The 16,561-nt window shown below is 36.4% G+C and overlaps 1 protein-coding gene across 1 annotated transcript in view; it reads left to right on the top strand.

Annotated features, from left to right (window-relative positions):
* Nucleotides 1–16,561, top strand: part of RasGAP1 (Ras GTPase activating protein 1) — a 155,947-nt gene that overhangs the window by 88,218 nt on the left and 51,168 nt on the right. Inside the window, exon 15 of the mRNA XM_090385731.1 lies at nt 1,629–1,705. Within this exon, the coding sequence (XP_090241857.1) occupies nt 1,629–1,705 (77 nt within the window). The remainder of the gene's footprint in view (nt 1–1,628; nt 1,706–16,561) is intronic.

Below are 16,561 nucleotides of genomic sequence, written 5' to 3'. Positions count from 1 at the left end.
GTTGCACATTGGTATAAAAAATACAAATGTAGAAGAACCTTAGTGCATGATGAAGAAATCTCAGGACACCCAGCAAACTGCTTTAACTGGAGAGAGTGTTCTAAAACTTGAGGCATTAATCCTGGAAGATCACCATATTAGCATCAAAGAACTTGCTGTAGAGCTCCAAACTGGTGTAGTGTCTGTGGACAACATCATCCATCAACAGTTGCATATGAGTAAAGTGTCTGCTATATGGGTTCCATGACTTCTGACGACTTATCAGAAGGAAAGGGCACATGTGCATGTGAAAATGTTGTCAGTGTGTCAGGGAAAACTGAAATATTGCTTCATTCTGCTTATTCCTCTGACCTTGCATACTTGGATTTCTTTTTCTTTCCTGCCCTGAATTCCTTCATTTCTTTGTGGAAAACACTTTGCTGCTGATGATGAGGTGATATCTGCTGCCGAGTTATGGTTTGAAGGAGTTAGTAGACATGTATAAAACTGGCCTGCAGAAGTGTATTGGGAGGTAACAAAAATACATGGTGTTTGTTTGTTTGTTTCATCCTTCTATCACAACTACTTCTCGGTGAATGCAAATCCTTTTTTGAATCCACCTTGTAAATGCAGTACAAACTCCCAAATCTGAAAACTTTGGGGGAGACCAATAATAGAAAAGGTTGGCAGTTGTATCGCCTTTTCTATCATTATGTGGCATAATACTGCACTACATTTTGTTTTTATTATGCTATACATACGACATGGTGTATATATATATATATATATATATAATAAAATGTAATGTATATATTAAACAAAATATTAATTGTTTTTTACCTGTATCCTCCCATTGTATATGTACAGGAAAATCACTTGCAATTTATGAATTTCCTACAAATGAAGGTGTTTATAAATGAGTAGATTACTGTATCTGTGCATGTTATTCACTGAATCTAGTCTCATATATAAAATTTCCAAGAAGATAATTCTTAAAAAGAAATTCTTTTTGTACCTGAGAGAATTTATGAAATCTAGATACACAGTGAAGCATTTTTTAATTTCTGAATTAGAGAAGTTGATAAATGTGATAGCTGAGAATCAAATCAAAAAAGATAGCTGAGGATTTTTTCTTTTCATGTTTAATAGCTTCCTTTTGTACCAAACTATTTGTTTCTGATATTTTGCTGCTTTTTTCAAAAAAAAACTGGAGATTAAATTTTATTCTAGTGGTTATCAAGATTTTTTTTCTGTTGCAGATTACTTTCATAATTTCCAATTACTTGTGTCTACATACTCAGCTTACTTATTTTTCACAAACAACTGAAGCATGCAAATATAAGTGAATGCAACTATTTTCAGACTACTCATAGGGCAGTCATTGACCATTCTTTGAGAACTGCTGCTACTGCTGCTTTATTGAATGCCATTTAAGTTACAGAAAATTGCCTTCTTTTCAATATCTGGCCGTATTGTGGATAAAAATTTTCAAATGTTAATTGCTGTGAATTTTTCTGAAAAATTTGTAATCTGAAAATTTAATTATTACAACTGATATATAATTATATATATATTTAATTTCAAAATTCATGTAATTCACTATTTTTGATTAAATTACTTCATCTTCTGTTTTTGATATTTCTTTACAGTTTCTGGAATTAATATCATCTTCAGCTACAATATCACATCACAGACAGTTAGATTTTCCTGTGATCTTGAAAGAGGGGTAAGTTAAGCCACAGTACCATTTATTTTCATATATATATATATATATATATATATATATATTTAATTTATATTTATTTTTTTTTTAGTTACATATTCAAATAAGATTATTATTATTATATTAGACCCTTGTATTTCCTACATTTGGTAGGAAATACTTTAGGCACATGCATAGAGGGTTGGGAGGCAGAAACATATGCTAGAACTCTGTGAAGCAAAGCAGTTGCAAACTATTTTTGACCAGAACCATGAGTATTGCTAGTCACAGAAGTATAATGTAAACTAAAATAGTTTTATGTGAAAATGTGTTTTTTTTTTTTTTTTTTTGTTTTTTTTTTGGGCATTTTTATTTTTCATAATTTTTGTAAACTAAAATTCTCACTGCTGAAGAAGTAATTTCTTTGTCTAATGGCAATTTTTGTTTTTAATGAGTAATTATCTAGGATTTCTTTGTCATTTAAAAACTGATCAACTTTGTTGGAAGAATTTTCTTTTTTTATTGTCAAATTCCATATGGCATTTTTTTTTTCTTTCCTTTTTTTTTTTTATAAATTAAAATCTGAAAAATTAATTCCATTTGTACCAAAGTAAACCGATTAAACAAAAAATAATACAATGATACTATATTCTGCATAGTGTTATTATAATATTTATTTTTAACCAGATTATAGAGAGAATAATCCACACCCAGATATGCATATACAACCATTTTGTTATCCAATGTTTCCAGTCCATTTTTATGTACATTGTCAAGTCTAAATGGCAATGCCTAATTCTACCTTTCATCTATAAAATAAATGAAAGGAAGAAGCCGAAATTGGCAATACAGCACATGTGCAAAACGAGAGTTAGCATATAGTAGTTAACAGATAGTTAACTACTATATGTTAGTACACTTTTCAGTAATTACCAGGTTGTATAGTAAAATAGAAAGTATTGGAGTACAAGTGAATTCCAATTATACATTTAACCCCTATTCAATGGCAGGCACATCAAGAAGGCAAGAGGCAGAAAATAATTTTCTCACCTGCCAGGCTTGATGCACATATTGTCATATATCTGATTGTAATTTTGCATATATATGTGTATCTACACATATGATAATTAAAGAATGATACCAACTCTATGTTTAACTAAAATGAAGTTTAATCAGTAGCAGTGCTCTGATGTGATAATACTACATTCACACCATCATAAATGAAACATTTTTATTTGATTGCTTGGAGAAATATAGAATTTCTCCAAGCATTAAATGTAATTAAATGTCCCCAAGTGTTTCTGAAAAGCTCCTTTCTATTATGTCAGTATAAGGTGATATTTGTACTATATAACAAAAATCAAGGTTTTCATTTTCCTTATATGGCCCTTGGGGGGGGGGGGAATATTTTCAAAATAGACCTATTGAGTGATTTGGATTTGCCAGGCTGGAACAGTTAAGTTTATATATTACTATAATAAAGTTGTATGCAGTGCTTTGCATTAAAAAAAGTAATAACACATATTGAGTAGTTGTATAGTTAATTATAATATGTGCTATATTGTTTATTAAAAAATGGTCAGTTGCATGTGTCAATGTAATGAAATTAGTGAAATCACTATATTGAGGTAGAGGAATGGTAATATTAATACAAGGAGCGGTACAAAAGTAATGCCTCCTATTTTTTTTTCTCAGAAAATTTAATTTCTGCAACTATGCCTTTTACATCAATTAATTCTTGATCATTAATAAACACTTATTTTCCCACAGAGTCACCATCATTTTCTATGCACTTCTGCCATCTCTGAGTCAGATGCTGTACTCAAATTCTGCCAAAGTCCTTACTCTTGCTCTGGAAGACTTTGTGAACATTGTGTTTGAGCTGGTTGTAGTCAGCAAAATGGGTTCCAAGGAGTGCATCTTTAATCAGGCTGAAGAGCTGGTAGTTGGAAGGTGCAAGATCTGGATTATGAGAAGGGTGAGGAAGAACAGTGCACCCCCCAGTTTTGCAGAGGCCTCCACTGTGTGCTGATTGGTGTGGGGTCATCCAAAGAAGAAGAAGAACCTCATCGCTTTTGTCCAGTTGAACTCTACTGATGCAGGCTTTCAACTTTTTCAATTTTTCCACATATTGATCTGAGTTGATTGTGGTGCTATACTTCAAGAAGTCCACAAGCATGACCCCATCTTTGTCCCAAAATACTGTCACCATGACTTTATTGAGAGAAGGCCGTCTTTTGAACTTCTTGTGCTGTGACTTTTGATGGTGCCACTCCATCAACTGTCTCTTCTTTTCAATGTAATAATGATGGACCGAGGTTTCGTCACCTGTGATGACTATGCATGAAAGAAAAACCTCTGCTTCTCTCTTAGCACTGGAGAAGTTCCGTACAGATGACTTTTCCGGCTTCTTTGGGGTCATGTGTCAGCATTTTTGGGACCCACCAGGTGCAAACCTTGTTTTAGCCTAGTTCCTTTATTATGGTCATCACAACAATTTTCCCTATACTTACTGCATCGTACAATTTTCATGTTGTGATGCAGTGGTCCTCTTTGATCAGTGCACCGATTCAGCTCTTGTCTGTTGTCACTGATGTTACCAGCTGGCCACTTCAGGGCTTGTCAACAACGTCACTTTCCCTCTCTTAAAGTATTTAATCCATTGTCTAACTGTACTCATCTACAGTACTGTCACCATAAACATTTTTGAGATGCGTATGAATTTCGATTGACGTCACTTCTTCCTGCTAAGAAATTCGGTCACCACTCTTTGCTTGATATGTATATCTGTAACATGCACTACTTTGAACTACCTGTGTGCTGCACTCATGAGACTGATCACAGCACCACTCAGTGTGGTGAAACTAGAGACCTCTAGTGATCACTCAGTGACATGTGAAATGATGTATGGCACCACAATTGAAAGCAAAAAATTAGGAGGCATTACTTTTGTGTTGGTCTTTGTAATTGCTCTGCTGAGATAAAATATTTGTAACTAAAGCATAAAGATTTCAGTATAGAGCTAAGCAAGAGATACCAGGTATAAAAGTTGTCCGTTAGAGTTCTTACAGATGGTGGTACCAAGAATGGATGCAGTTTGTCAGCAGTGTTTGTTGGACAAGTACTCTTGTAGTGTTGGATTGTGATATAATGATAATTTACTTTATGCAAAGTAGAAAGAGGCATTTCATTGTATTCTAAAAACTTTAATTTAAAATAACTTACATTAAATAGCCATGTTTCAGTCATTTTCACCCTTGTTTTTAGTGCCCAAGACATGACTGTTTTATTTTAATGTAATTTGAGACTGATCACAGTGCCACTCAGTATCATGAAATTAGAGACCTCTAGTGACCACTCAGTGACATGCAAAATGATATTCGGCACCACATTTGAAATTATCTTAAATGTTAAATTAGTTTTTTTGGATTCCCTGAAGTGCACCTTTTTTCTGTTTTCAATTAAAACATGCATTGAAGTTAGTTTATGTAGTTTTAGTTATTACGTAGCACAGTGTAGTACAAATGTCTAATTACAGTGACACTTATGCAAATAGCCAGAGTTAAAGAATATGGCTTAGCTAAAAAATAAAATAAACTAACAATGTAATAAAATATAACTAAATAGAATTAAATATATGGTGTGTGTGTGTGTGAGAGAGAGAGAGAGAGAGAGAGAGAGAGAGAGAGAGAGAGAGAGAGAGAGAGAGAGAGAGACTGATCACAAGGCCGAAAATAATATATTTTTGGCCTTTACCTACCATATTTCCCCATGTATAAGAAGTACCTTAATTTTGGGGCCCGAAATTTGAAAAAAAATGTATTACATAAAGTTATTGAACTCAAGTTTTATTCATCATAAAATTCATACAACTCATCACTGTCAAAACTCCCATCCATTAGCTTGTCCTCATCTGTGTCTGATGACGAATCACTGTCTTCATATATTGCCTCGTCCTCAGTTCCATCTATGGCATTTGAAATGCCACACTTCTTAAATGACTTGACAACGATCTCAATCTTGATATTATCCCAGGATCTTTCCACCCAGGTACAAACTTCTCCTATAGTTGGTTTCTTCACTCTTCCTGCTGGTGTCAAATTGTCCCCAGAAGACTTCATCCATTGGTTCCATTCATCTCTCATGGCAGCTTTGAAGGGTTTGTTAATGCTGACATCAAGTGGTTGGAGCTGGGATGTCAAGCCTCCAGGTATGACGGCAAGTTTTGTTTTTTGCTCTGCAGCAATCTTCTTTGTGTTTTTTGTTATGTGTGCCCTGAACCGATTAAGCACCAATAGGGCAGGTTTGCGTAAGAGCCCACCTGGTCTCCTGCTCCAAACTTTCTCAAACCAGATCTTCATCCCATCCTGATCCATCCAACCCTTGTCGTGAAAGAAGACATTCCTCCTCGAGGAATGTCTTCTTTTGGCATTGTTTTGCGTTTGAAAATCAGCATAGGAGGCAGCTTGGTTCCGTCGGCACAACAAGCTAGAACAACTGTATAATGGCTCTTTTCATGTCCACTTGTCTTCACAGTTACAGTTTTCATCCCCTTATCAACAGTTCTGTTACTTGGGACATCAAATTGAAGGGAGACTTCGTCCATATTTGCAATTTGTCCCAACTCAAACTGATGTGTCTTCCGACATTGAATGACAAAACGATGCTCATAGCTTTCAGGCATCTTTTGGGCAAATCTGGTGCGTGTACGCATGCTTAGTCCAGTCCATTCCATTTCATGAACCTGAAGCACCAGTTGTGTCCTCCTTTGAAATCAGTAACTTCTTTTTCATCAGCAATTCTTCTTGCCTCATGCTGTACCATCGTTGTGGACACAACGATGGTACAGCATGAACAGAAGTTACCCGGAACAGAAGTTAGTTTGACTTCTGTTCCGGGTAAAATAATGGAGTTGCTGGTTAAAGATGCATTGCAGGATCATCTAGACAAGACTGCAGCAATAATTCAGACACAGCATGGGTTTGTTAAGGGAAAGTCTTGTCTGACAAATTTGATAGGATATTATGATGTGGTTACAAAGGAACTGGATGCAAAAAATAATTTTGATATCATATATTTGGATTTCAGGAAAGTTTTTGACACTGTTGCGCATGGAAGACTACTGTACAAATTGGAGCAGAATGGTATTAAGGGTAAGTTGCTACAATGGATAAAAGAGGATGGTTGAGTGGGAGAAGACAGAGGGTGCTAATCAATGGGTGCTGCTCTTCGTGGACTAATGTTATTAGTGAAGTCCCACAGGGTTCGGTGTTGGGTCCACTGTTGTTTTGTGTATTTATCAATGATATTGATGAAGGTATATCAGGCTTAATGTCGAAGTTTGCAGATGATACAAAGGTTGGCAGGGTTGTTAATGACAGTAATGGCAGTGTGCTACTGCAACAGGATCTAGATAATTTGGGCAGAGAGGCTAAGAAGTGGCAACTGAAGTTTAACCTTGACAAATGCAAAGTACTGCATATGGGTAGAAATAACCCCAGAGAAACGTACCAACTGTGTGGTACTACACTTAAGATGGTAGAAAATGAAAAAGACCTGGGAGTAATTGTGCTGTCAGATATGAAGTTTTCTGAGCAATGCAGACAGGCTGCCAGGGCAGGTCATGGGGTTTTGTCAATGATATATAGGAATTTTGCTAGCAGGGAAAAGGAGGTGATTATGCCTCTGTATAAGCAATGGTCACGCCACGCCTTGAGTACTGCGTACAGGTCTGGAGGCCTCATTTTAGGAAGGATGTAGATTTACTTGAGCATGTACAGAGGAGGGCAACAAGATTGGTGAGGGGAATGAAGGGATCCTCTTACCAAGAGAGGCTTAAGTTCTGCAAATTGCAGTGGCTGGAGACTAGGCACCTGTGCGGTGATCTGATTGAGGTGTATAAAGCCTTGAATGGGTTCAGCACGCTGAATTCTGATGGGATCCTTCCACTTGTTCAGATTACGAACCTAAGGGGGCATAAATTCAAATTACGAAAGGACAGATGTAGAATAGATGTGCGGGAATTTGCCTTTAGCCAGCGGGTGGTTAATTGCTGGAACAAACTTCCATCTGTCGTTGTGGAAGTTGATAGGTTGAATAAATTTAAGGAGGAACTGGACAGGCATTTGGAGGGAATGGTGTGATTTTTTTTTTTTTTTTTTTTTTTTTGGCTGATGCTGCATAAGCTCATACATTTGCTTTCTTGATCACATGCCACTACTACTACTACAGGAATTCCAATTGCCCTTTGCTCCTCAATCCATATCTTCAATTCCCTCTCTAAATCAGGCCATTTTGCTGACTTGCCTCTCGTGGCCTTCTGCCGTGGCATTTTCAGTAGGGTTTCTTCTTCCTGTAGCCAGTCTCGGATTGTTTTCTCAGTTGGAGGAGGACCAAACTTACGTTCAGCAGCACGATTTCCATTCACTTTTGCAAACTGGATCACTTTTAACTTGAATTCAGCACTGTACAAAAATCTCATTCCTTTCCAGAAATGGCTCAGAAAAGATTTTCTGAGCCATTTCTGGGCAGAACTTGGCAAAATGTAACCTAATATACTGGTAACAAGTGCGAAACAATGAGTGCAAAGACAACAAGCACGAAAAAGCGTGAAATGCAAGTAAAAAAAAGTCTACAACCACTGTATAAGACGCACCCAGTTTTAGACCCCAAATTTTTCGAAAAAAGGTGCTTCTTATACATGGGGAAATACAGTACATAGCTAACTTAAAAACGATTAAATAGCATGTACCCATTTTACTATATCTATAATAATATATAGAATCCAAATATTACAGAGTTTAAATTGTAAAAAATATATAAAATTATTAAGTGTTACATATAGAACTAACCGATTAATGCCATCAAACGATAGAACATTACATCGGACGTTAGGTATGTCCAAATTGAATAAGTTATAGTGTAATGTAAGTACCTCCATAGTTTGAAAATCGATGTAGCCCCAGGCCAACCGTACATCCAGTATACATGAAAAAATACATGAAAAAATATAAAATATTAAGTTAGTTAACATATTAAGTTAGTTACCATAATAAGCTTTACATGGGAAACCCATTTTGCAAGAGACTTTGTCGAGGGCTAAACCCTTACAAAATAACCAACCCATGTTAGACTGAGCCATCGGTTTCTATAATAATAATATATATATATATATATATATAGGAATATAACTAATATTAAATATAAAATCAAAACTAATGCCAGTAGCATGGCAAAACTGTTGCAAAAATAATAAATTAAACATAATAATTAAATCAATAGGGAAGGAGAAGAAAAGGTAACAAGACTAAAATTGTAGCAGAAACTCTCCAAATAATTTAGAAAATCAAATTAAGAATTATAAAAATCCGTTTAATTTTAGTGCCAATTACATAAAAATTTAATGGCACCCCCTCACCTGTAAAGTGCCAGTTCCATGTGTGAAATATCACAAATAGAGACTATACTAACTACAATAAAATAAAACCAAATTAACAAAAATAGACTGACCATTATGCCCCATGTTGACAGAGGACCACAAGGCCAATAATGGTCAGGGAATCACTGCATTTCAATCGTTAGACAAATTGCTGCAACGGTGAACTGATCAAAGGATCAGTCCACCATCTGATCCCCCGATCGAACCGCCAATGCAGAGGATTTAAATAACGGTGGTCCTTATGTGGCAAAAAATAAAAATATAGAACAGACTAGCACTCCAGAGCAGAGCCACACCACTGGCACAATGTAAGTTTAACCAGCTTATATAGACAAATAAATAAGTACTATAGATGGTGTTATGGGTGCAGCATTAGCACATCAAACCACTACTATATACACAGAATATATATATATACAAATACATATGTGTATATACTGTATATTCATACATAAATCATGCAAAATATATACTCAGTGATTACTGAATATGACCACTTATCTAATACCATTTTGGGCTGCTGTTCGTGTGGATAGTAGCTGCTATTCACCTAGGCCCTGATGTCTGAAGGCGTCCATAGAGATTTGCAGCCATGCTGTTTGCAAGGCTTTGCAGTGTCAGGATAGATGGCAGTTGCATGTCCATATGCCTCGCTTCCCATTCTAATGCATTCCACAGCTGTTCAGTTGGATTGAGGTCAGGCAAATTTGGAGGCTAATCAAGATGGCTGATAGCTTCACTGTGTTCCTCAAATCACTTGTGCAGTATGGACCCAATGATGCGGTGCATTATTGTCTTGGATGATCCTATTTCTTTCTGGGAAAAAATATGTGGCAGGGTGCATGGTCTCCTAAGAGCAGCTGCCAGTAGACCTCACCAGTGAAACATTGGTCTATATTACCAGGGGTACTAGTTCTTCCCTGCAAAACATGCTCCTATTAAGCAACCACTGCCACCTGCCTGGAGAGTGGGCACCATTCACGATAGGTCCATCTATTCGTTTTTCGTGTGCCATACATGAAGGCATCTGTCAGCATGTTGCACGAGGTGTTTGGACTCCCACCAGCAAACTTGTTTCCAGTCCTCCAGCGTGTTGTTGATACCCAGCATTCACGATTGATGATGATCAGCAGTGAGGAGAGTGTCTCTTTGATTGCTTGTTATGGAACTCGTGTGCCTGAGTGTACAGGGCATCGTCATTTGAGATATTGTTCTTGCATTCCCCATGTTGTATTGCAGTACCAACTGTCACACAGTGACTTGTCATTGATCCCATGTGATGTGCTGCACCCTTCACCTATCACAAACATCCACTTTGCATAATTGGGAGGTGGTTTGATCCATTTAACACCATCCTTTTTACACTTTAACCACAGTGGGCTATGAGCAACTGACAAGACTTGCTGTTTCCAATATAGAAGCACCTGACATGCAAGCTCTCACAATCATGCCCTTTTGAAACCCTGTGATATCTTTACTATGTCCCATAACTGCTACTTTATTCTTTGACTTGCACGACCAGATGCAAATTACCACTGCTTTAACGTACAAAGCTGTTCAGCTTTTTATACTGCGAGCTATGTGGCATTAGTCCATTACAAATGTGGTAGTCAGAATTCAGTGATCACTGAGTGTATGAATAAAAGGGTAGCATACGAGATGTAAAAGAATTGAGTGAAGAAGTATAAAAAACAGAGAAACTTGCGTTACTATTATGTTTTTTTTTTGCATTATTAATCTATTTAATTTCTTTGCCATTTCTCTTTTTACTTATTGGGATTCCTGTGTAGTGTGAAATATGATATTTCATATTTCACATAAAATAGTGTGAAATATGATATTTCACACTATTTTATAGTAAGCTAGTCTCTTCATCAGCTTTATTATTTGATTCTAAAATGTTTTCAGTTTTTGCCTATTCCTTTAGTTTCTAAATTTGATTTATTTTCACGGTCAATACACTTCTGTCCTCTTACTATATATCTTTGCAGTTTCATTTCTTTGGTACTATTACTTTTTAAATATATATATATATAACTTTAGAAATAAAAGTAACTGAAACATGATAATATTAAATTGATTAGCATATTTTAGATTGTATGATTATATTTGATGTTACTCATAAAGTTGAATGATTTTTTTTTTTTGTTTAATGTTATTTATGTCAGTGTTTATATAATTAAAGTACAGAAGATATTTTAAGTTTAAGGTATAAATATTGATTATGATTAATATTTTGCTTTGTGATTATTATTGCTCTCAGGGGATAGTGGTGAGTAATAATCTTTCTTTATATGGAGTGGTTTCATTTCAGTAAAAAATTGATTTAATATTTAGTAAAGTGGTATGTGGAAATAATAAATAAAAATCTAGTATTGTGCATGTGCATAAATATGCCTGTACTGTAAAATACATACCTAGAGTTATATTTTTCTTAAACTTTTTGGAAATTTGAGAAAATTATCATTTTATATTTTTGTAATCTTCAAAAGTCACAGGTGATATTGATTTTAGTTGTAATCAGTAAGTTGCCTTCTTTTCCTTTTTGCATTTTAGTAATGCACCAGCATAAGCTGGAGTATTTCCATGGATTGCCAAGTTATCCAGACATAAGAAAGTTTTTAGTAGCCACTTAATATCAGACAAATTAGACAAAATTTTTGTAGCAATACTTTTTATTTCCTCTTTTTTTAATAAAAGTAGCAAAGTTCAAAAATTATGTATGCTGCCAAACATTCAAATCAGAAGTTAAACATGGTGATTTTTCTTTATTTGTTTTCAAAACCTTTGGAAGGGGAATTAAAATGTATAGGCAAGAAACAGAACATTTCAAATTGGATGTATTGGACAAATGCAGCACACATTCAATGCAGTGATCGGCCAAGATAATCATCAACATGTGTTTCATAGAATTGTCAGTGTGGAGAGACATATTGTGGATATAAAATATGCGCACACAGACATTTTGGAAGTTGTACAATGCATATTGGAAATTAAACATTGTGTTTTGTTACTTGTGATTTGGAATTTGGAAAGATGTGGTTTAAAATCCTGTTGTTGATCAGAGGAAATTCTAAAAGCTTTTCCCTCATGTTTGAATTAGTGGCCTTGTGCAGAGATACAAGTAATCTCTTTGAACATTCGTGTATTAAGAATTTGCAGATAAAGGAACCACTAGGTGGCAGTGATCACAGTGTGCTGAAGTGGGATTTACTCAAAGAGGTAACTACCGTCAGGGGTAAAGGAAAGGGTTTTTGCTTCCGTAAAGGGGGTACAGTGGTCTCAGACAGTTTTTAAATTCTGTACAGTGGGATCAACTGACGATGTTACAAACAGTAAATTCTAAGTGGGAAGCATTCAAAGAATTAATCGTGGAAGCTACTAGACTTTATATACCGATTAAGAAATATCGTTCAAGGTTTAGGCCTAAATGGTTATCAAATGAACTAATGACACTCGTGACAGAGAAGAAAAATGCATGGGATGCATATAAATTATCAGGTGACGCAGAAGCCTGTGGCAGATATAAGCTAGTCTGTAATCAGGTCACAAAGGAGGTTCGGCAGGCGAAGGCGGATTACGAGAAATCTTTGGCAAAAGATGCTAAGAAAAACAGCAAGGATTTCTTTACTTATATAAACTCTAAAAGGAAGGGGATGAATATGATTGGTCCACTTGACATCGATGGTTCGACTGTTGATGATCCTGCTCAGATAGCAAACAAACTGAATGAGTATTTTGCATCTACATTCACACGTGAGGAATTATTACAATTTGAAAATGGAAGAAGGTTATCAAATTGTAGCAGTGTGCTTAATGATTTTATAATAACTGAGAGCAAAGTGGAGGAGAAATTGTTGAAGTTAAACATAAGAAAGGCACCTGGGGTGGATGGGATCTATCCAGTTATTTTAAAGGAGGCGGCAAAGCAACTAAGCAAACCCTTAGCCATAATTATGAGAGCATCCTTGGACTCAGGGGAGGTTCCCACGGACTGGAGAATCAAAGGTGGATCAAAGGGTGACACGAGTAATTACAGACCAGTTAGTTTAACTTCTGTTCCGGGTAAAATAATGGAGTCGCTGGTTAAAGATGCATTGCAGGATCATCTAGACAAGACTGCAGCAATAATTCAAACACAGCATGGGTTTGTTAAGGGAAAGTCTTGTCTGACAAATTTGATTGGTTATTATGATGTGGTCACAAAGGAACTGGATGCAAAAAATAATTTTGATATCATATACTTGGATTTCAGGAAAGCTTTTGACACTGTTGCGCATGGAAGACTACTGTACAAATTGGAGCAGAATGGTATTAAGGGTAAGTTGCTACAATGGATAAAAGGATGGTTAAGTGGGAGAAGACAGAGGGTGGTAATCAATGGGTGCTGCTCTTCGTGGGCTAATGTTATTAGTGGAGTCCCACAGGGTTCGGTGTTGGGTCCACTGTTGTTTTGTGTATTTATCAATGATATTGATGAAGGTATATCAGGCTTAATGTCGAAGTTTGCAGATGACACAAAGGTTGGCAGGGTTGTTAATGACAGTAATGGCAGTGTGCTACTGCAACAGGATCTAGATAATTTGGGCAGATGGGCTAAGAAGTGGCAACTGAAGTTCAACCTTGACAAATGCAAAGTACTGCATATGGGTAGAAGTAACCCCAGAGAAACGTACCAACTGTGTGGTACTACACTTAAGGTGGTAGAAAATGAAAAAGAACTGGGAGTAATTGTGCAGTCAGATATGAAGTTTTCTGAGCAGTGCAGACAGGCTGCTAGGGCGGGTCATGGGGTTTTGTCAATGATATATAGGAATTTTGCTAGCAGGGAAAAGGAGGTGATTGTCCCTCTGTATAAGGCAATGGTCAGGCCACGCCTTGAGTACTGCGTACAGGTCTGAAGGCCTCATTTTAGGAAGGATGTAGATTTGCTTGAGCGTGTACAGAGAAGAGCAACACGATTGGTGAGGGGAATGAAGGGATTCTCTTACCAAGAGAGGCTTAAGTTCTGCAAATTGCAGTGGCTGGAGACTAGGCACCTGCGCGGTGATCTGATTGAGGTCTATAAGGCCTTGAATGGGTTGAGCACGCTGAATTCTGATGGGATCCTTCCACTTGTTCAGATTACCAACCTACGGGGACATAAGTTCAAATTAAGAAAGGACAGATGTAGAATAGATGTGCGGAAATTTGCCTTTAGCCAGCGGGTGGTTAATTGCTGGAACAAACTTCCATCTGTCGTTGTGGAAGTTGATAGGTTAAATAAATTTAAGGAGGAACTGGACAGGCATTTGGAGGGAATGGTGTGATTTTTTTTTTTTTTTTTTTTTTGGCTGATGCTGCATAAGCTCCTACACTTGCTTTCTTGCATCATGTGCCACTACTACTACTACTACATTCTGGGTTTCTTTCCCCCTTCCTATAAACAGGCAAGTTTGTTTGTGGAGAAGTACAGACTGATTACAAGAGGTGTGAAAGGTAGTGGGAAACCACTTTTTTTTTTTTTTTTTGGTAGTTGTTGGCGCATAGGCTTCTGTGGCCATAATGCACCTCCCAAGGTTTTTGCAGTACTTTGATCCAAGCCCGAGGCGGGAATCGAACCCGCAACCTTTGGGTTGCTAGGCAGGCACTTTACCCACCCGGCTAGGGAAACCACTACATTAGTCTATGTAGTATACCATAGATGACTGGGAACTCGTAGAATGGGCCTTCAGAAACATATAACACATTTCATATTTGAGAACTATTAAAAATGTTTCCAGATATGTATTTGTATTTCTTATGAATGGTTTCCATTCAATGATACTCTGTTAACATACTGCACAGTTATTTTTTTCATTTCATAACTGCACCATTTTATCCCATAAGGTTTTGAAATAATTCAATTAACACTATCACTTCTGAATGTATTGTGTAGTGTACTTGTGTACATTCTCCAACACATATCAACACTCTACAATGCGTTTGAATGGGATCTGCAGATCAGACCAAAAAAGAGAAGCTACCACGAGAAAATAAAAGTATTTTTCTTTGGATCTCTGAGTAAATGTATATATGACCTTAGCTAGCTTACAAAAGATTTTCCTGATCCAGTTCAACTGTGATTAATAGCAAGAAACTTGTGGCTGCTACTTGACATTTTAGGGGATTAGAAACAAGAAATGTACGTGATAATACAAGAAACGTTGCCATTTGGCAATGTTAGCAGATTACTAGAAATAAAATTAAGACTACTAATTGAAGTGAATGGAACTAGTGATTCAAAATTTTCTCACCCCAAATATCAGTAATTAATATTTATTAATTCTTTTACTATCAGATTATGCAATCAAATAATCATAATAAATATTGAAAATTTTCATTTGAATTTTCATTTTCATTCGAATGTGACACAAAAGGTATCATATTCAATGATACCTCTTGTAATGTTTGAATGTTGGTGTTTGCATCATTCCCTCGCTCCTTGTATAATTCTCTATAGTAGTCTTCTGCTATTTGAATTATGCCTTCTCTGTTGTTTATAAGTACACCATCGCTATTCTTCAGTTTCAGTATCATTTGTCTTTCTGTATTATTGCTCATGGCTGCTGATTTAAATCCTTTGTTTTCCCTTAATGCTTGTTCTACTTTTCTTGTGTTAAATCTTCTTACGTCCTCTCTGAGTCTCTTTCTAATGGCTTTGCATAACTCAGTATACTCAATTTTTTCGTTGTCAGTGTTTATCTTGCTCTTCATTTGTCGCCTTCGGTTCATCATAACAAGTGTTTCTTGACTAATTTTTTCTTCTTTGGATTTATTTTTTCCTACAGGTTTCTTGGGCTTTATCACTTTCAGAAAGTTGTAATATTCCTCGTCGATATCTTGGTCCTGAGCAGTCTGCAGAAGCTCAAACTTGTTCTTAAATTCCAGTACATACTGCTTTTTCTCCTGTTCTGTTATCTCAAAGACCTTTGTATTATTTACTTGAGTCAGTTTTTTCCTTTCCTTTCCTACATCTATATCAAGTGTACATCTTACCATTCTGTGATCACTTCCAATGTTTACCTTATTCAGAACGGTAACATCATTCACAATATATCTTCTGTTAGTGAGGATGAAGGGCGCCTCCGTAGTCAGGTGGAGAGGAGCAGCAGTGCGTAGCACACGTTTCTTGATTAGACCGGGGTTTGAACACGTGAGCCACCAAATACGGAGGATGCGGAAGGTCAGGGAATGGCCATGGCATATCCCCGGAGCAATATGGCCTTAGTTGCTAATGCTCCTAAAAACCAAATAACAACATAACAGTGAGGATGAAGTCGATTTCATTAGTTGTTAATCCATTTGGACTCTTCCATGTCCACTTTCTTCACCCTTTTCTTGAAAAAAGTGTTCATTACTGGCAATCCTTGAGATTCTGAAAATTCCACAAGTCTTTCGCCTCTTTCATTTCTTTCACCAAT

The sequence above is a fragment of the Mastigoproctus giganteus genome, chromosome 1, assembly GCF_048544385.1.
Source record: "Mastigoproctus giganteus isolate SK-2022 chromosome 1, ASM4854438v1, whole genome shotgun sequence".
NCBI classification, from domain to species: domain Eukaryota; kingdom Metazoa; phylum Arthropoda; class Arachnida; order Uropygi; family Thelyphonidae; genus Mastigoproctus; species Mastigoproctus giganteus.
The sequence above is the reverse complement of the archived record's forward strand: the minus strand, read 5'-3'. Positions and strand labels throughout refer to the sequence as shown.